At 35.8% G+C, this 21,753-nt stretch overlaps 1 protein-coding gene across 4 annotated transcripts in view; it reads right to left on the reverse strand.

The window, feature by feature from the left end:
* Positions 1–21,753, reverse strand: part of CREB1 (cAMP responsive element binding protein 1) — a 72,071-nt gene that overhangs the window by 17,885 nt on the left and 32,433 nt on the right. For 3 of the 4 annotated variants that reach the window (XM_027873624.1, XM_027873623.1, XM_027873625.1), the window contains 4 exons: positions 20,360–20,460; positions 13,463–13,605; positions 8,545–8,727; positions 6,340–6,490 (listed from right to left, as the gene is read on the reverse strand). In XM_027873624.1, the coding sequence (XP_027729425.1) occupies positions 6,340–6,490; positions 8,545–8,727; positions 13,463–13,605; positions 20,360–20,460 (578 nt within the window). Of the gene's footprint in view, positions 1–6,339; positions 6,491–7,335; positions 7,396–8,544; positions 8,728–13,462; positions 13,606–20,359; positions 20,461–21,753 lie in introns of those variants that run through there. The other variant, XM_027873627.1, reaches the window with a different exon arrangement.

Below are 21,753 nucleotides of genomic sequence, written 5' to 3' on the forward strand. Positions count from 1 at the left end.
GAGGACACCAAATTCAAGCTGGTAGGTATCAAATCTTGACAAAGGTACTGATCTGCAATCATTACCACGAGTTACCATAAGCTTACAACACAGGTAAGTTGTGTTGTCATATAAAAGTTAAATAATCTTTTTATGGAACTAAAAAGCACTATATATTTTTCAACATAAATGCAACATCAACCCGGTTTCACTCGAAACTTCAATTTAAATATAATGGGAATAACTTGAAAGTACTTATAGATAATCATTTGGACTTGTCAATAAATAAATTTGTCTTAAATTTTTTGTCTCAATTTTAAAATAAGAAATAAGGTCTTTCAGGATAATATAATAACATAACCAATTTAATGAGAAAGTTGAAGCAAGCAAAGATAGTAGATACATTTAAAAATAGCCAAAGTATGGAAAAACCTAGTAAAAAGCCCATATCCAGAAAATACAAACCAATATATTATAGTACTGTTGATGGGAAAGAAAGACCACTGTGTTTGCTTTGGAGGCAGAAAACATTAAACCTAACAAACTGAAACATCTTGGATGTGCCATAGACATCTCAAACTCAGTATATTCAAAAATGGAACTTGTCATCCCCCCCCCCCAAATTCTACCCTCTTTTGAACTTCCCTATCTCTGTCAAGGGTACCATCATTCTTTCAGCTACTTAGGCCTGCAACCTAGGTGTCATCCTTGATTCTTCATTCTTACTCTCACATTTTTCCAACCCATCAGCAAATATTCTCTACTTTCATAACATCTCTCATATATATTCCCTTAATTTCATTAATAAATTCATAACCTCAGTTTAGGCTCTTGTCATATTGCATCAGGACTATAGCAACAGCCTTCTAACTGGTTTCCTTACCTCAAATCTTTCCCCAATCCAGGTCATCGTTCACTCAGCTGACAAAGTGATTTTTCTGAAGTGTGAGTCTGACTCTGTCACCTCCTCAGCCCCCACTGAGCTTATGGAGCTGCATTCACTTCTTATTACCTCCAAGATCAAATGTAAAAATCCTCTGGCATTTAATGCTCTTCAAAATCTGACCCCTTCCTACCTTCTTACATTTTATTCTGCTCCAGGCACTCTATAATTCAGCTGCACTAGACTATTTGTAGTTCCCTGAATATATGTGACACCTCATTTCCTGACTTGTGGCCACTGTACCAGCAGTTCCCAAGGCCTGCAAACTGCTGCCCCTTCATCTCTGCCTCATGGTTTCCCCAACTTTCTTTAAGACTCAGTTCAAATTCTACCTTCTGCATGAGGCCTTTCCTTATACCCTCACATGGCTTCCTCTTTCAGATTACTTTCACTGACTCTACAGCTTATATTCACCTGGATAGCCACATGTTGTTTCCCCCTTTAAAATGTATGCTCCTTCAGAGCAGGTACTGTTTCTGTTTCCTTGTATTTTTTTATATCCCCACACTTAGCATAATGCCTGACACATAGTAAGTTTCTGTTAACTCATTCAAATTGTCCATGCAGAACACACTGGCAATACAAGAATCTTTCCAGAGAAAATGAGATCTTTTAATTTGCAAAAATAAGCTTTTAAAAAAAAATCATGTCTGTGACATTGAAAAAGATTACTTATATCACATAAGGTTGTTCATACAGAATTTTCAATTAGAAAAAGCCAAGTTCGGCGACAGAAATGTTGCTATGTCCAGTTGCTGATATATGGATGATGAATGAAGCTACTTGGTGAATCATGCAAAGTAGCTTCCATTAGTGCCACTTGCATATAATATAGTGGGAAGGAAAATTATTCCTGTGTCTGAAGACCTTTTTGTTCAATTAACTGAAAAATCAAAATCTTGGTTATTTTCCAAAGCAAGAGGATAAAGCAGTAGATGCTCACTTATTTCATATGTAGTATTGATTGCTGAAACTCAGTGAAGATTTTTTTATTTTGCAAACCTATTAATAGCAATGTATATCAAGAGGAATTTTCAATATAACTGAATTTTCAAAAAAGAAAAAAGAAAATTATATATAATGTGGAAGAATTGTATGGGACTCTGTATTAATGGAACTTAATTCACGTCAGAACAAAGTGAAGTTTTAAAATGTGGCCCTGTTTGCAATTTGGACACAGAATCATAGAATTTAAAAGTTGGAAAGGACCTCAGGGGTCATCTTGTTCAATCCATACGGAAAAGGAATCCCTATTGTCACATGCCTGAAAAGTGGTCATCCAGTCTCTGCTTGGAAGATTTCCAAGGAAGTAGAGCCCAAAACCTCCTGAAGAAATTCATTCCACTTGAGGATAGTTCTATAATTGTCAGTCTAAGGTCTCATTGTATTGTCTATCTGGTCTAGCCCCTCCCCACATGCAGCTCCTCAATGACTTTTAGACAGCTAGCAAGCCACCCCCCCACCCCCACCCCCCTTCTCTTCTTCAGGATAAACATGTTCAGTTCCTTCAGCTGATTCTCATATGACAAAGATTCATAGCATTTCACCATCCCGGCTGCCCTCCTTTAGACACTATCAAGTTTTCCTCCATTTTCCTTAAACTGTATTTTATCTACAGTCCTTTAACTGTAGTGCCCCAAACAGAAAACAGTAATTCAAATCAGGTCTGATTAGGGCAGAGTACAGCGGGCTTGTCATACACATACTTAATTCCTAGAAACTATGCTCTTAATGCAGGCCAAGATTACGTTATTTTTTTGCGGGGGAGAAGGAGGGTTATGTTATCCTGCTGATCCATATTGAGCTTGAGTCCACTAACCACCCCATACCCCCATCTATTTGTTACAAAAGTCATAACAAGTTCATTAAAAGCAAATTTTTTTACAAAATTGTGTGTGACAATATAGGGGCAACGGAGAGGGTGCCTCCACATTACTGTGAAATACACTAGCTGTCTTGTGCCATTGTATTTCGAAGGATGTTTGAGCTAAAAGAAAAACTGCCATTGTTTCTTACTCAAACTGATCTGGAATCTAATCAGTTTTGGAGTTCCCTCCAAAGCTGTAGATCCCAACTCATCTAATTCTGCCCATCCTTACCCACATCCTCCGCAAAGTTGTGTTGGACTAGAGGTCCATACAACGTTGGCGAGATAGTCCTCACTTTCTCCCAACATCACGGTAATATCTGTGGAGCATCCTGGCTGTTTGCCTGTAATTCTTTTCCTTGCCATATGATCAACTAATTTTCTCTTTCTGTCATATAACTCTTCGATGACACGCTTTACTATGGTTCTTCAGAGTTTCTCCTTGGACATCTCCATCCCAGGGACATAAAATAATAAAATACAATAAATAAAAATCTACCCATATGTTTACTTTCTAATTTTTTAATAAAATCTTCACACCAAGGGGGTCCTTGATTATGAAAACATAAGATGAGAACAGGCAGACTTAAGCAGACAATTTTCTATGCCTCTTCCCCTTAATGAGCAATGTCTTCCCTCTGAGATATCTCCAATTTATCTTGTTCCTAATTTGTACATGGTCATTTGCATGATGTTTGCATTAGATTGTAAGCTCCTTAAGGGCAAGGGACTGTTTATGCCTTTTTGGGGGTATTCTCAGCAATTAGCAGGCCTTGCATATAGTAGGCAGTTATGTAGTAGAACAGATAAGTGTTAGACCTGGGGTAAGGGAGACCTGATTATCCTGAGTACTTATTAACTTTGTGACTTTGGATAAGTCATTTAACTACTGTAGGCCTCAATTTCCTTATATAAAAACAGTACCTACCACTCAGGCTTATTGTGAGGATCAAATGATTGAGGATTTATAAAGTGTTCTGCAAATTTTAAGCTCAAATGCTAATTATTATTAGTAGGTGCTTGTTGACTATGCTAGATCACATCATTACTGTAACACACAAGGAAGAGGTACACAGAAAATAAGATCCTACTATGTCTAGTGTTTGTTGATTTTAATTCAATTTAGCAAACACCTACTCAACAATTACATTCATATCAGGCACCGTGATAGACACTAGGGATACAAAGATTTGAGCAGTGGCAACGAGTGTAAGGAGTGGCCAGAAAGTCTAAGTGTAGCCCAGTGGGAATAGTGACTCATTCCACTGAGCACAGAATTACAAAAGCTGGTGGGATAAGACATCTTGCTCTGAGGTAGGAATTTTGACCTGGTTGCTAATTCTCCTATAAGACAGTGTATATCATCATGGATCAAGCAAGTGGGAAGATCAGATTCTGTCTATAGATACCATATCAAGAATGGGTGCAAGTGAGCTCATCTCCAGATTAATGTTTCAGAGACTGCCTAGTAAGGCACTAGGTAACTTAATATTAACCACTCTGTCAGCAGTACATGACCTTCCTACTTTACCATGAATATTGCTGCCACCTGATTCCTTCACAATTTAAAACCTCTCTTGAGAAGTGAAGGGCTCTGAATGCAGATGGAAGCAAAAAACTTTATTTTTATACTCTGTGTTTTCTTTTATAACATGGCTAATGTGGAAATATGTTTTGCATTGAATTCTTATGTACAGTTGGATATAAAATCGAGTGCCTTCTCAAGGAAGGAAGGAGGAAAAGAATTTGGAACTCAAAACTTTTTAAAAAATTGTTAATTTTTTAACATGTAATTGGTAAATATTTAATGAAATAAAAATAATTAAAAAACTTCTTAACTCAATTATTTTCTTCTACTTTAACAAGGCAGTTACTTCAGTAGAACAAAATGTAACTTTGAAGGCTTTCCTCAAAAAAAGGTGTTTTCCATGTGTTTTTGAAAAATTCATGTAAAATTATGCCAGATGTAGTTGTGAAGACAATCTGGGTCAATAATCTGAATACAATTACATCAAGAAATATGCAAAATAGGAAGACAAACTCACCTGAGGTGTTTCTTGTAGTGTCACAGAAGATGATTTCCACAGAAGTCAAAGAAAAAAAAATCCCTATGGATGGTAAGGTTCTCAAAAACGCTATTTGCTGAGGATATTACACTAACTATACAGGACCCCAGAACCTGACAAAGTCTCTTCAGCAAAATCCACAGTAAAAGCCACTAAAAGACATTATTCGTCCACTGTGAGTGGTTAAATCAAAGTGAATGAAAACGGTATATGCATTACCCAGGCTAGTGAATGGGAATTCATTGAGTTAGTGACTCATTCCACTGAATGTTAATGTATTGTATTAATGTATTAATATATTAATCTTTGACAGGTACTCTAGATGTATAATGTGTTCAGTTATTATATAGTAATCTTCTATGCAAAGCAAGTATAGAGGTCTCCTACCTCCAAAATATGGTAGGATGACATAGGGCTAGATAACAAATGGGAAATTGAAAGACCTTGAACTGTTTGTTGCTATAAAAGCCTATCTCTTCGATGCCAAAATTCTCCCAGTGACACTACATTGCAGGGGAAAAGAGCACTTGACATAGAGTCAAAGGAGCTCAGTTCTAATCCCACCTCCAATACTTATTAGCTTTAAACACAGGCAAGGCACTAACTCTCCGACCTAACATTCATTCATCTGTAAACTCTTATCTCATAGGGTTATGGTGATTATAAACTTTGTAAACTTCTAAGCACTATGTGGGGTACTATTTACTAATACCTAGTTGTGAACCACGGGCTATTATAATCTCATAAGAATCCAACTTAAAAGTAACACAGAGTAATGCAAAGATGCAAACAGGTATAAATATAAATAGAAATTCAGCACATTGCCAAAGAACAAATAAGAAGGAGCAAAAATAATATCAAAAAGAACATATATGTCTGAGAAGTTTAAGTGTCCAACTTATAGTGTGGTCTTATGGGAAGAATGACAATCAAGAGATGAATGGAAAGCCTGGGTACTATAAATGGAACCCCAAAGATATATGAAGAGGGATTAGACACTACACATGCATAGAACTAGCAGTTATTACTTGAATTAGCATCAATAATGATAAAATGATCATAGTATAAGACTTTGTATTCATATGCCAATCATAAAGTGATACATCTGTAAAGTTAATACATTTATCAGGGAAAGTAAAACACACATCACCTTAATGTCTTCCAACTTTTAAAAAAGAAAATAATTTCAGTTGGTCCACCTGGTTAAAGCATAGTGCTAATGAGATAAAGTCTATACAACTGATTCCTCAAACAGAATTCCTACAGAAAAATGAAAACTCTTTGCATATAAACTGCATGCATAGTAAGTTATCTAATAAATCCATGCTGTTGGTCACAAGTGAGGGCAGGCAGAAAGAAGTGAGTGAAATAGCTAAGCTTACATTTCCAGAAGAACAAAATGTGCATCTTCATTCACAAAGGACAGCACATTTAAAAGATTTAAATGGTTTTTAACTTAATCTAAGGTAGTGCATTATACATACCTATTCTTCATTAGACGAACTTCTCTTTTTCGTGCTGCCTCTTCTGCAGGCTGGGTGGGAAGTGCTGGGGATGAGGCCATAACAACACCAGGTGCAATGGTACTGGTGGGTGCTGTTCGAATCTGGTATGTCTGTACATCTCCAGAGGCAGCTGAAAAGAAATAAAAATATAGGGATATAAGGCATGAGACTTTAAGGCACTGCAATATGCAACTGTTAAACTAGTATCACTATAAACATGACAAAGGACAAAAATGGGATCAGAGGATTAGAGGACTCTGGCATTGTTCGGGTCATCAATGGAAACTAATTCCTAATTTAATGTATCAATGAGTAAAGCCACTTGAATGGAAAAGGATTTGACCTGTACTGCTATGTATTATCATTTTTATTTCACTGAAGGATACTTCTATTCAGTTAACAGCTTACCAACTTTAGATCTAAAAGGTAAGTAGGAATTAGCTTGGAGGATCTTCTGAGACAGTGAGCATTGTCCTCAATGCCTTCTTTTGACATAAGTAAAGTCAGATTTTAACATTTCAAGCAGAATCTCTTTCAAGGATATAAAAACGTCCAAGACTTTTCAAATGTAGCAAAATGGATGAAAAAAATAAAGCATTATGGTCAACTGTTATAATTTTTAAAATGACACAAAACTTACACTATCAAAAAGTACTGTTGCTTTGAGAGAACTAAATTATTCACGCAGACACTGTTTTAATTGGTAAATAAATTCAGGTTGTGTTCTACTAACCAAAATAACCAATGATTATGGAAAGAAACACAACCGATATTCTTTCCAAACCAATTGCTTCTAAACTAGGCTCAGTATCTATATTCCCAAAGGAAAAGAAATTTAAAGAAATTTCAAAGAACTCTGAAGTTTTCATGAATTATTCATATTTACTCCCAAGACCTACCACCACCTTATCAGTACCAATTAAAATGTGTAGTTTGGGGGAGAAAAGTTAAGATTTATATACTAAGACATGTTACCATCTTCAAACTGACGTTCAGAATTCAAATTCACTGACATCCTGCTTTACATTTTTTGAGTACCTGCATGTAAAGTGAAAAGGTGTTTTATTCCCATTAATATGCAGTATATTGTTTTTCAAAACGTTATTCTTTTTAGTAACAGGGTATGTTCTGTAAACCTCCTAGGCTCTTTAAGTAAATTAAGAAAATATGTATTTGATTTTTTAGATTATTCAAAAAGAAAATATCTAAATTGAAAAGGCAAAATAGTTACTGCCTCACATAAGGATTAAAGGATTATATCTGCAATGGAACATTTTTAAGGAAATAAGTGATAGGTCTAGTATCTATTACTCTAACTTATAAACTCTACTTTTAAAATGACAAATTAAATCTAAAATCTATTGTCAATTATTTATATTCTCAATGTGGCATGAATTAGTATTCTTGAAAGACCCATATGGCTAAAAAACAAAAGCAAAAAGACCAATTCTTTATAAGAATTCTAGAACCAAAATAGAAACAGGCTTTTTTCAAACCAAAAGTTGATAGACTGCAACTTCCTCTGTGATGAAATTATATTTGTCTTCAAAAGAAACAAAGCTAAGTCTTACTATTAGAGAATCATGGAAACAAAACTCATACTATTATCATAATATTGGCATGAATGTATAAGATTTTTCAGCTTAATAAATTATTTCAGGAAGCAATCCCTGATTAATTACAAAGAAGAGGTGGTAAAATCTTTTCAAGGAAAGAAAAATCATAAAAATTTTAACACAGAAAGGGACTTTAAAAAATCATCTAGTTCAATTTTCTCATTTCACAGATGTGAAAACTGACACACAGAGTAGTGTAAGGACTTGCCTAAGTTACACAGCAAGTCAATGAGAAAGTAATTTCATTCAGTGCACTTTCCATGTCATGACATGACATGACATGACATGACATCTCATCCCTGAATATGCTCAAACAATAAGAAAGCAAAACTACATTTTAAAACCTGGAAATACTTGTTTTTGTGCCATTACATTCCAGTCCAATAGAGATACTGAAACATTTCAGAAAAAATATTATAGTTTCTATAATCAATAAAATAGATGTTTAATCTTGGAGCATTCTTTCCAACAGTGACTTACACTGTACTTACTTTTGTTGCTATAGTTTGTCAAGTTACAATCTTCTGGAACAATCCCAATACATTAAAAAATTCTGAAATTCTCTTACCTTGCACAACAACTTGGTTGCTAGGTACAAGGATCTGTTGCCCATCAGTGGTCTGTGCATACTGCAGGATGGTAGTGCTGGCCTGAGTGGCAGCTGCATTTGTCATAGTTAATGTTTGCAGGCCCTGTACCCCGTCTGTGCCATTGTTAGCCAACTGTATTGCTCCTCCTTGGGTAATGGCAACTAAAACCCAAAGAATTTTACTGTTAAAATAAAAATAACAGCCATAAAAGACTACAAGATACATATATTTACAAACAAAACAAAAACCAAAAAACACCAAACATTTATTGTAACTAAAACCTCATCACAGCAAATGTGATGTCTGAAGAAAGGTTCTATCACTTCTGAATTTTATGTGGAAGAGTTCTCAAAGGTGTGAGTCCATGCTCATTATTTCATTATGTAATTATTAACTATCACTTATCTGACAGAAAATAATGTAATCACATCTGTTATTCAAAAAGAGCACTAAGATAACTACTCATCTATAGTAAGTGGAAAAGTACTCTCAAGACCTTAAAAAGGATATGTAGGTATGTCACTATGTTAATTGTTATTATTATAACAGAGAGAATAATATTTGTACTAGCTATCTCACTGGGGTGTTCTAAGGCAAATATTTTATAAAGCTCTAGTGATACTGAAATGCAAAGTGCTGATACTGGGATCCCACTTTATAGCATTACTTCATAAAATTAAGCACTTAACTGACTCAACATAAAAGCCAAAATCATTTGTTACTATATGTGAAAAAATGACTATAGTAGCAATGCAAAACAAAGCTTTTTGGGCAAACTACAAAGATACTATTTTTTTTTTTTTGGGTGAGGTAATTGGGGTTAAGTGACTGGCCCAAGGTCACACAGCTAGTACGTGTCAAATGTTTGGTCTGAGGCCGCATCTGAACTCAGGTTCTCTTGACTTCAGGGCCAGTGCTCTATCCACTGTGCCACCTAGCTGCCCCTGAAAAGATACTCTTTAAAAATCTACACTAAAGAACTTGAGTGGCTAAATACTAACTAATAAATTAATCAACAAGCATTTATTAAGTATCTACTCCATGCCGAGCAATGAAAGGCAAAGACAGAAATAGTCTCTCCTCTCATGGAGCTTCCATTTTATTAGAGAAGACAACAGGCGTACATAACACCCCCATCTCCCCATAAATACAAAATAAACAAGAGTGGGTTTGAGAGGGTTAAACTGAACTACTGATCTTAAATGCCCCTCTGAAGCTCTTCTTCCTACTCAATTTAAATACAATATTTTATGGCGGCTATTCCTCAAGTAATTCCTTGAAGGGATAGAAGTCACAAAACGAGCATCAGACAACACGACTTTTAAGACAGGATTAAAATTTAACCAAACCAGCAGAGACAATGTACAAAGATGACTGATATGTATTTGTTTCTTATAAGGGAAACACTTAGGACTCTCTACCTACCTTCAAGCTTTAAGACAAATCTCTAAATAAGTAGTCTCCAAGTTTTTTGGTCATCCACCTCATCAGTAAAAAAGTTTGAATACACAGTCCCAATGTGTGTATTTATACATAAATTATATACAAGTACTATATTAATAATTATATTACAAAAAATAAAAAAATTTTTAAAAGGGGGAGTGGGGTGAGGGGATACAGTGTACAGATAGGGAATTCAGCTGCTACATCTACCTGAATAGTGGTTAAGTTTTAACTGCTAGTGGTGGAAGAGGAGAGAATAAGAAAGCATTATATGACATTGGGTGAAGGGAGTATCTGAGTTATGCTGTACACAAGACTACCACTGGTTGTTTCAGGATAAGTAAGATATGCCCCATTTCTCACCCTACAACTGGTTGATCACACAGGTGTTGGGGTCCTAACAAGCCTTTGCTTCTGTGACTGTGACTCAAATGGACAAACATTCTCTTGCCCAGTCTCTGTGGGTATCCTTTATGCTAGTGCCCCTGCCCCTGCCCCTTTCCAACTCTACATGAGAGGCATAGCGTGAACCTGTCTTAGACACTTTACCAGCTGTGTGTCCTTGGGCTAGTCACTTAAACCTCTCTGAGCTTCAGTTTCCAAAATGAAGGGGTTAGACTGATGGTCTCTGTAGTCTTTTCTAATTCTAAGTCTATAATTTATGAGATCAACCAAGAGCAATCAAATCATCACTATCATTCCTGGTAAGGACTTATCCATCAACCGTCCTACGAATAGAATCACCAATCACTTTGACATGTCTGTCAAAGACTTTCTTGGCCACCCAATGTTATCTTCCCCTAACGTTCATGCTCATTAATGCTCATTAAAGAAAGAGACTATTTTAATAGTAATTTGTATCCCAAGCATTTAGCAATGAGCTCTTTCTTTCTTTCATGAAAAAGTATCCCTAGCATACATCTCCTACTCTGTAGATCACTAATCTAAAGAACTAGAAGCGCTGAATTTATAACAATGTTAGCTAGACTATTTTTACTTGGGGAAAAAAAAAATCAAGCTATCATAGTAATTACTAGGAAATCACTGGAGTTAGAGGGTGTAGTTCTGCTCATTTAACAGAAGATAACTGCACAAGAGAGATAGAGAAAAGAATCCAGACAGAGAGAGAGAAAATATTTACATCAGCTAAAACCTCTGATTTTAGGTACATGCCAGTAGGCATCAAATTCCCCATCTATAAAATGAGGGAAATGGCCTTGATAGCTTCTAAAGTCCCTTCCAGATTCATATCTGTGAAATATTTCTGTAAAATTATTAGGTGAAAGACACTTTTCCCTAAGTTCTCTTTTAAATCTGTCAGTTGGTCAGCACAATGATAAAAACTATTTTCCCAAACTGACTAGAATATGTAGAATGCATCATCAGTTTTTTTAAGAGTATTGGCTTTGGAGTCAGAGGATGCGGGTGCAAATCCTGCCTCTGACACTTAGTACTTGTGTAACTTTCAGCAAGTCATTCAACTTAGTTGGTCTTCTGAGTTCTAGAAGTACAGATCTTGAGTCAGGGGATCTTGGTTCTGGCCCTCACTTTAATACGAACTAGCTGTACATTCTTCAACAAGCTCTATCTCTATATAACCTCTCCGTGCTTCAGATTTTGCTTCTGTAAAGTTACAAAAATTCGACCTGCGCACGGTTTTCGTAATTATCAAAAAGAATAGAGGATGTTACTATGCTTTGCAAAGTATCAAGGTCTAGAAAGACACAATGTATAATGAATTCTCCATATTCTTCCCTCCTTGGTCAATTAGTCTTCTAATAGCTCTTTATTCCCTTCCTGACTGGTAGTTTTCCCCTTCCTTAAAAAAAGAACATGCATAAACTCCCTCCCATCATAACCCTATCCACTATCTAACTCTTTCCCCTCTGTAATCAACTCATCTTCACTTAACTTTCTTTCAATTTAAATACCAAGACAGTAATGACATAGATTATAATGGCTGTAATCACAGTTTATTATTGCTATGATTACATATAATAAAACTGTTCTGAAAAAAAAAAAGGGCAGTACTTTACTTTTAAAATATTCTGTTCATTTCCGTTCTCCATAAACCTCTTCCTTTTTGATCTAAAATATTTAGGTAATGGATAAGTGGAAATATGTTTCTTTTCATATTTACGTTATTTTAAAACCGTTCCTTTTACCTTGTGAAAAATTTCAATTAGGAATGGCAAAATAAGTTCCTAAAGCAATAAGCAGGATTGGTAAGGCCTGAGTGGGGAAGGGGAGCATTTTAAAGATTATTCCTTTGGAGAGTGATAAATTTTTAAACTAGCGATACTAGAAAATTAATAGTGCCTGGGCTGAAAACATGACTTCAAGCCTGGAGAGCTGTGAATTTGTATTCATTGTTGAGGCACAAACTATTCCAAACAACTGAGCTATACCATTCAGGGAGTCAGGGACATGGATGAAAAGCAACAAGTAAATTTACTTATAGATTTTTGAAAGCAAAGCCAGGAAGCTAAATGATGGACAACACTGAGTTTTATATAAAAGGCACAGGGGTCTAAGCGAGAGAACTGGACAACAGAATATATCTAGAGTGAAAGGAAATCTCTGAATTTTGCAAGAGGGAATTTTATCTCTGAGAAGCAAAAAGCAGGTCCTCTTACTTTGATAATTTTTCTATGTTCAGACCCACTATATTACCAAATGCAACTGTATCAACTACTACTATACACTAGAGATAGATTTGAATATGGCAAGCCACTAAAACCAACTGTAAAAAAATTCAGAGATGGGAGTCCTTTCCAAAACTACACTTTGGGGAAAGAACTCATTTTTAGAGAGGAAAAGGAGGAAAGGTTACCTTTAGTCCTAAATGTATTCAAAATGTTTCCTTTATTTGAATACATTCTTTGTACTGTATGAGTTGAAAATAGGGGTTATTTTGTTCATCTCGGAATCTCCATAACTTAGCACATAGCAGGTACTTAATTTTTGTTGAAATGAATTACTAAGTAAACTTAAGGAGAGATAAACCTTTAAAAAAAAAAATGAACCTACACATTTTAGTCACATTATACACTTTTAGAAAACAGTTTGTGGTGTTGTTCAGTTGTGTCCAACTCTTCATAACCCCATTTGGGCTTTCTTGGCAAAGACACTGGAGTAGTTTGCCATTTCCTTCTCCAATTCATTTTACAGATAGGGAAACTGAGGCATACAAGGTTAAGCGACTTGCCCAGAGTCACACAGCTAGTAAGTGTATGAGGCCATATTCGACCTTAGGCATTCCTGACTCCAGGCTGTGCTACACGATTGACCCCAGAAAACAGTCAGAGCCCTTTACACGGAAGACAATCGCAAGGGAAATGTGAACAGTCAGACTGGAAAATCATATTGCACACAGTTCATAAACGCAAGGAGAATCAAGCCACTCCCTCCCCTCCCCCTCAGCTTCCCCGGGTATGAATGCACATCACTCACTGTACTGCCCGCTGCTGGTCTGGTAGATTGGAGTTGGCACCGTCACAGTCGTGATGGCCGGCGCTGACGTCTCTTCTTCAGACTTCTCTTCTTCGATCCTCGGCACTCCGGGTGCATCTGAGGATAAGTCATTCAAAATTTTCCTAGAAGAACAGTAAGCCATGCAAATCAGCATAAAAGTGAAACAAAGCGCCCTAAATAGGACCAAGGCAAGGAAAAAGAAAGTTCAGAGAATAACAAAAAAGTTACTAGCGGTTATGACTGACTACAAATTTGGGAATCTGGAGATTTACTAACTAAATAATCCATTTTACAAAAAACAAAAACAAAAAACCCCAAACAAATAAATATTGTTAGAGTTAATACAATGACTAATTCTAGATTAAAAAGGTTTCATACAGTTTGTGTCAAGAAAGTAACGACTTTGGGGACAGCCTTTTGCAGTTGAAAGAGTCCTGGTTTTGCAGTTGAAAAAGTCCTGGTTTTGAAGTTGAAAGACTTGGGTTCCAAAAGTGGCTCTGTCATTTACTATCTGTGATGTATTGAACAACTAACTTAAACTCTCTGGGCCTCAGTCCCCTTGTAGCCCTAAAGCTGTAATTCTACCGGAAGTGAAGTATGCCATTTATCATAGACTATCATGAATTTGATAGCAAAAGCACAGTAATTTATTATGTGAATGAAGTCACTGCTCATGCTTTAAAAGACACTGTGCTATCATAAACATGAACACTTGGAATGATATTATAGACCAATATTTTCACCATTTTGAGGGGGAGGGGAGTGTGCCTATGATTTAATTGGTACTAGAACTTCAGGTGAGGAAACTTCTCTGAATATAGATTGGTACCTGCTTTGCAACTTATAGAGTTGTCTGGTGCATTAAGAGTTTCAAGCCTTGCTCACGGTCACATACTCAGTGTGTGTCAGAAGGAGACCTTGAGCCTAGGTCTTCCTGAGTCCCAAGACCAGCTCTCTCTTTATTACGCCATGCTTCCTTCCTAGTTTCATAACATCAATCACATTTTAATCATACCCCATCATTATGTCATGAAATCCAACTAGAAGGGCTGATTTTTTTTTTTAAAGTAGAAGGGCTGATTTTAAAAAATAAAAAAAGAGTAAGTAATGAGTGGTTATTAGTAATCCAGCCCAGTTTGAGCCCCAGGTGGATTAACTTCTGATTAGTATGCTTTATGTGGCCATATTCCCTTCACTTTTTTTGCACTGGTCATTTCACATGCCTGGAATGTATTCCCTACTTACCTCTACCTTACAGTCCCTCTCTTTCCTAAGACCACCTCAAGCACTATCTTCTGCATGAAGGCTTTCCTGATCTCCCTCAACTGACAGGGACCTTCTCTCCAAAAACAACTTCTATTTAACTGTTTTGTGTGTGTGTATACATATTTATTTTATATTTATGTTACATGTATTTATATGTCTACTTTTGTCTCTCTCATTAGAATGTAAGCTCTTTGCAGGAGAGATTGTTTCATTCTTTATACTCGTATGCCTAGAGCCCAGCACAGTGCCTGGCACATAGTAGGAGTTTAAGTGATGTTTGTTAATTGATAGCTAGTTCCGTCTGACTTGTCTGTGTGAAATAAGGGTTGGTTGAAAACAACTGTCAAAGAACTAAGATCAATGCACTGACTAATCACCATTCTAGAAGATGAATCCACAAATCCAGATGAATCATGCTTCACACTTCTCGGCAGAGAGGTAATGGACTAGAGGTACAGAAATATGTGTGCGTATTTCCGACGTAGACAATGTGTGGATTTGTTTACTTGACTATAATTGTTTGGTTTTTTTTTTGGAAGAAGGGGGTATGCTGGTAAACAGAAATATTTAACAACTGACTCAGGGAAAAAAATACATGCAGGACCCACTTTTCAGTTTAAGTTACATTATTAACATTTTCTTTCCTTTTATTATTTTTAATCATTAACATTTTGGCCATCATTTTAAGTCTAGAAAATCAACAAATCAAACACTGATTTGTAGAATTTGATTTATGAGGTGTGAATGCTCACACTAAAAATTTTACAGGGGCAGCTAGGTGGCGCAGTGGATAGAGCACCGACCCTGGATTCAGTAGTACCTGAGTTCAAATCTGGCCTCAGACACATAACACTTACTAGCTATGTGACCCTGGGCAAGTCACTTAACCCCAATGCCTAGCCAAAAAAAAAAAAAAAATTACAATAGGTTCAGAGCCTGCACAAATCAGCTCCAGCACATTCCTGCAGGGAGGAATTGCTTCCTTTTTTTGTTAAAGAGTACGTGGATAGTAATATTAAAACAATGTAAGAAAAGGAAAAAAAAAACATGAATGAATCATGTAAAAATACATAGAAGAGAGGAGTTTAAAAGTGGACATAGATAATGCAAACAAACAACATAAACAATTCACTTTCTATATGCTTTCCTTTTCTGCTCAATCATACAGGGAATTGTTCACGTTTGTCAAATTCACAATAACAAAAAAGGAAAATTTAAAACGTGATTAAAGTCAATTCAATAAAAATATGCTAAAGGTATACTTTGTGTTAGCTTGGAATTAGATGCTGTTGGGGAATTTAAAAAGACATGCACAAACCCTAGCCTTTAGGAGTTAAAATTCTTGTTGTAGAGAGAAGACAGAAACACATTACAAAGTTGTGTAATGGTAATTAGTGAGAGATGAGAGTTAGGACACTGCAGACAGAATAGTATTATAGGCAAAAAACCAGAAACAGTGAGTTTCTGGAATGGTAAGGAAGTTAACCTAGCAAAAGGACCATGTTGAAGAATTGGGGGACTATTAATTTTTTACAGGATTTGTTTTTCCTTTTTTCACTGGGATAGGGGGGAGGGGAAGAGAGGGTACCTAGTGATAGTGTTGCTCCACTTCTCCCCCCAAAAAGACCCAAATGTATAAAAATATTTATAGCAGCTTTTTGTTACAGCACAGAACTGGAAATTGAAGGTACTCCCATCAACTGGGGAATGGATGAACAAATTATGATATATGAATGTAACAGAATATTACTGTACCATAACAAATTAAAAAAAAAAGATCTGGGAAGATTGATATGAACTGATGCCAAATGAAGTGGAGAATCAGAACAATTAAAACAATAACAATATTGCAAATAAAAACAACTTTGAAAGATTTAAGGATCAATGCAATGCAATGACAAACCACAGAGAATAAAACTCCCCATTTTCTGACAGAGAGGTGACAGATGCAAGTTGCAGGAAACATTCTGAATACAGCTAATGGTAGTAATTTGTTTTGCCTGGATAACCATACCTGTTATGTGGATTTTGATTTACTTTCCCTCCTTAAAAAAATGGGGAGAGGGGAAAGGTGGGGACTAGGGATAGGGTTGCCAAAAGAATAAAAAGAAAAGAAGGTCATTTGAGCATTAAAAAAAATGCACATACTCTTTGATCCAACAATACTACTGCTAGGAGGGTATCCCAAAGAAATCATAAAAACGGGAAAAGGACTCATATGCACAAAAATATTTATAGCAGGTCTGTGGTGGCAAATAATTGGAAATTGAGGGGATGCCCATCAACTGGGGAATGGCTAAACAAGTTGTAGTATATGAATGTAATGGAATACTATTGTACTATAAGAAATGATGAGCTGGAAGACTTCAGAAAAACCTGGAAAGACTTAAATGAACTGATGCTGAGTGAAATGAGCAGAACCAGGAGAATGTTGTACATAGTAACAGTCACACTGTGCGATGATTGACTTTGACAGAGTTAGCTCTTTTCAGCAATGCAAGGATCTAAGACAACTACAAAGACTCATGACGGAAAATGCTCTCCACATTCAGAAAAAGAACCATGGAGTCTGAAAGCCATCTGGAAGCATACTATTTGCTCTCCTTTTCTTTTGTTGTTTTATTTCTTCTTTCTTGTGGTTCCTCTCATTAGTTCTAATTCTTCCACACATCATGACTAATGTGAAAATATGCTTAATATGAATGTGTAAGTACAGCCTATATCAGATTAAATGCCATCTTGGGGAGGAAAGAGGAAAGAGGAAAGGGAGGAGAAAGTTTAAAACTCAAAATCTTATGGAAGTGAATGCTGAAAACTAAAAATAAATTATTAAAAAAATAAAAACAAAAAAAAAAAGGATAGATGAAATAGTCAATCAATTCTGTATTCGACACCTAAGGATAACTGAAATCACTGAAGAGACTGACTAATGACATAACCCAGTTTTATGGGTAATAGTTAATAGATTTACTGGATTTGAACAAGCTAGAGGATTACTCCCCCGGTAATCTCTCCAAATATTCCAAAATGGAAAATTTTGCTGTTGTATGACCACTGCTGTTATCAGTGAACACATGCCATTTAAAAGTAGCATAAAATTGGCAAGAAAAAGTGTGATTTACTTTGCTTTGGGAAAATTTCAGAGAGAATTATAACCAGCACATCTGATAATTTAGATCAGATAGAAAATCCTTCAGACATCTACAAATAAGAATTGTGTATTTAATAAAAATAATTCAACAACTATTACGATTACTCTTTACTACTTGGTGGTTATATATCATATGCATAATAGCAATAAAATAACATGACCCTTACTTGTCTCTTTTGCATTGCTTTAATAATTATATTACCCCCCCCCCAAAAGCACAGAAAAGAACGAAAAGGCCAAAAGACAAAGACGATAAGGATTGTTTTAAAAGTTACATGTTGGGGCAGCTAGGTGGCGCAGTGGATAGAGCACTGGCCCTTAAGTCAGGAGGACCTGAATTCAAATACGACCTCAAACCAAACACTTGACACTTACTAGCTGTGTGACCCTGGGCAAGTCACTTAACCCCAACTGCCTAAAAGTAAAAATAAAGAGAAATAAAAGCTACATGTTGAATGGTGACATAAATTTGAAAAATTATTGATAGGGGAAGCTAAAAAAGTGTTGAGTTTTCTGAGGATGAGAACATACAGAAAATAACTGATGGTATAAGAGCAAAAAATGAGAAGACCCTCATATTGGGAAAGATTGAAGGCAAAAGGACAAGGGGATGGCAGAGGATAAAATGGATAGACAGTATCATGGAAACAATGAACAAGAACTTGGACAGACTTCAAGACATAGGGGAGGATAAAAGGGACCATGAGGTCACAAAGAGTTGGACAGGACTGAGTGACTGAATAACAACAACAACATGGGAGTATAAACTTATGGAATATCCAAGCAAGAAGAACAATAAGCCAGAAAGAGAAAAAGCAACTGGAAAGGTAAGAGAAGCAGTTGAGTACAATATCATGGAATTCAGGCAGGAGGATAGATTTAGAAGTGAAAGGGATCTATGAAGTTACTTAATATATATTTGTTGTTGAGTCGCTTTTCAGTTGTGTTTGATTCTTTTTGACCTCATTTGGAGTTTTCTTGGTAAATATCCCCAGCTCATTTTATAGGTGAGGAAACTGAAGCAAACAGACTTAAGTGACTTGTCCAGGGCCACATAGCTAGTAAGTGTCTGAAGCTGGATTTGAACTCAGAAAGATGAATTTTCCTGACTCCAGGCCTCATACTCTATCCATGGTGCCACCTAGCTGCCATGAGTATATATATAACCCTGAACCTTTTTACAGACTAAGAAGCTGAAGCTCAGAGAGTCAGAATAACAGAATAGCTGAGATTTAACTCAGGCCCTCTGACTCCAAATCCAGTATTTGTTTTAGAAAAAAGTTCTAAGAAAAAATGAGTAGTTAATAGCCCAAGAGGAGAATAAAGCCTCAGAAACACCCATTAGATTTGACAACATGATCTCTGAAAAAGAAGTTTTGTTAAAGTAGGAATAAAAACCAGATTTCAGGAAATTAAAGAGAGAATGGGGTGGTAAAGAATTTGTAGATTAAAGTAAATATTATTGCTAGAGAGAAAAAATATGTATGGCTTCCTCTTACTGCTTGTTTTGATTTGCTTCATGTTAAAAAATGCAGTATAACCTGCCCTTAAGAGATACACAAAAATTTAAGTTATAATGCTAAGTTGATATATCCTACAGGAAACAAAAAAATGAGACTGACTATAAGCTGGTAAAAATACTCTCAGTTCAAGAAGAGAGTGAATTCAGTTAAGCAAAATTCCTGAAGGTTTCAATATTGATTTATAAATATACATTTAGGAACCTGAATTTAGCTCTAAAAAAATAAACTGAACTGATCTGTCTTTAGACAATTAAAAAAGACTACAAATAAGATGCAAGTTATTCTCCAGTTCTATAAAATAGTATAGAGAAACACACATAAATGAGATATGACCAATAACGTTAGATATATAGCATAATGAGAAGCAATATGGCATAGCGGACAGAACCTTTTGGAGTCAAGAAGGCCTACGTTCAAGTTCTGCCACTGACACAAAACAGTTGTGTGACCACAGGCAGGTCACTTAACCTCTCAGTGACCTGGACAACTCTCTGATTCTAAGTTGAATAAATGATGCTGATCAACAGTGGTAGAGAAAATTTCCCCACTGAGGTGGTTTTTCGGCTGAAAACACAGGTCCAGGTCTATCCCCTCCACAATGGAAAACAAAAAAATTGATTATCACCACTGTCAATTTTGGCAAGGGAATTTGTGGAATTTTCCTTCTTCTATGGTTTGAGCAAGGGGGATCCTCACAGATCAAATGCCTCTAATGGCCAGAAGTAGTATTTATAAAGTAAAGTAGTATTGTAAAAAGAGCCCTGGACTGGTTTGCTACTAACCGAACTCAAAGTTTTCATTCCTAACCCTTTAATTCGAAAGATGGTATCCATTATTTCCAGGAGAACATAAACTACCCAAGAGCTGAGGTTGTACATAATTTCATAACACCAGTCTCTAAACACAGGGCCATATACATTGTTTGAATTTCTGTACCTGTAGGAGGGCCTCCTTGAAAGAATTTCTCTTCTTTTTTGAGAATCTGTGACACTATCTACTGATTCCTGTGAATCTTCACTCTCTGCAATAGTAGAAATCTGAAAAGAAACAAAATTGTACCACTTCAGTTGAGTTCAGTTCACATAGATATTTTACATATATGAGAAAGTCAAGAACATAAGCAACATACTTTGGATGGAATAAAGGGTTTCATGAAAAAGATTAATGCTGATTCCTTTTGTCTCTCAGTCTTTTACCATGTAGAGGGCAAATATTCTCAAATAACTTATAAGATCTATAAGAATTTGTCAATGTTACCTTCATACTCAAACAAAAGAAGTACTGAAGGAAGTTAATCTTGAGTAGACTAGTCATTTAACTTTGAAAAGTCCTTCAGTTTCCTCATCTGTAAAATAAAAGGCTCTGGAAGCTCCACAGGAGTCACGCAAGAACAATACTTCATAGCCATTGGAATATTATACAACTGTATAATATTTACTTTATTGGAAATACTAGAAGTGGTCAATAGTTCTATTTTTGCTTTAAAAACAAAACAAAAAACCTGACCTTTGAAATGCTAACTACTATCCACACAGGTCTTCAATACTTCTTCATCCTTAAATCTAATCTGCAGAGATTAAACCACGAATCTTGACAGTTCCAGCAGCTTAATTAGGGAAAATTATTCCTGGGCCGGCCTTGGCATTAAACCATGCATCATTACTCCAAAGTCTGATCAAATCAAGCCAATAATGTAGTGGAGGTTCTCCACCCAAATGGTGTGGTGCATCAGTTTAATTTTGATTGCTCTAAATTGTGTTCGTAGAGTTCCTGTCTCTTGGTAGGTAGACTCCCAAGTATTTTATACTGTGTGTAGCTATTTTAAATGGAATTTCTCTATCTCTTGCTGCTGGACTTTGTTGATAATACATAGAAATAGTGATGTGGGTTTATTTTATATCCTGTAATTTCACTTAAGTTGCTAATTACTTCAACTAGTTAAGCTGAACTCTCTTAGGGTTCTCAAGATTCTCATTCTCTTAGGGTTCTCATCAGATTATCTACAAAGAGTGATAAGTTTTATTTCCTCATTGCCTATTTTTATTCTTTCAATTTCTTTTTCTTGTCTTATGGTGATAGCATTTCTAATATAATATTGAGCAATAATGATAATGGACGTCCTTGTTTCACCCTGATTTAACTGGAAAGTCTTCTACTTTATCTCCATTACAGATAATGGTTATAGATAAACCGTACCAATCATTTTAAGAAAATCTCCATTCATTCCTATGCCTTCTAGTGTTTTTTTTTTTTTTTTTAAAATAGGAATGGGTATGGTGTTTTGTCAAAAGCCTTTTCTCATCTATTAATATAATCATATGATTTTTGTT

The sequence above is a fragment of the Vombatus ursinus genome, unplaced genomic scaffold (assembly GCF_900497805.2).
Source record: "Vombatus ursinus unplaced genomic scaffold, bare-nosed wombat genome assembly UNPS02014802.1, whole genome shotgun sequence".
NCBI classification, from domain to species: domain Eukaryota; kingdom Metazoa; phylum Chordata; class Mammalia; order Diprotodontia; family Vombatidae; genus Vombatus; species Vombatus ursinus.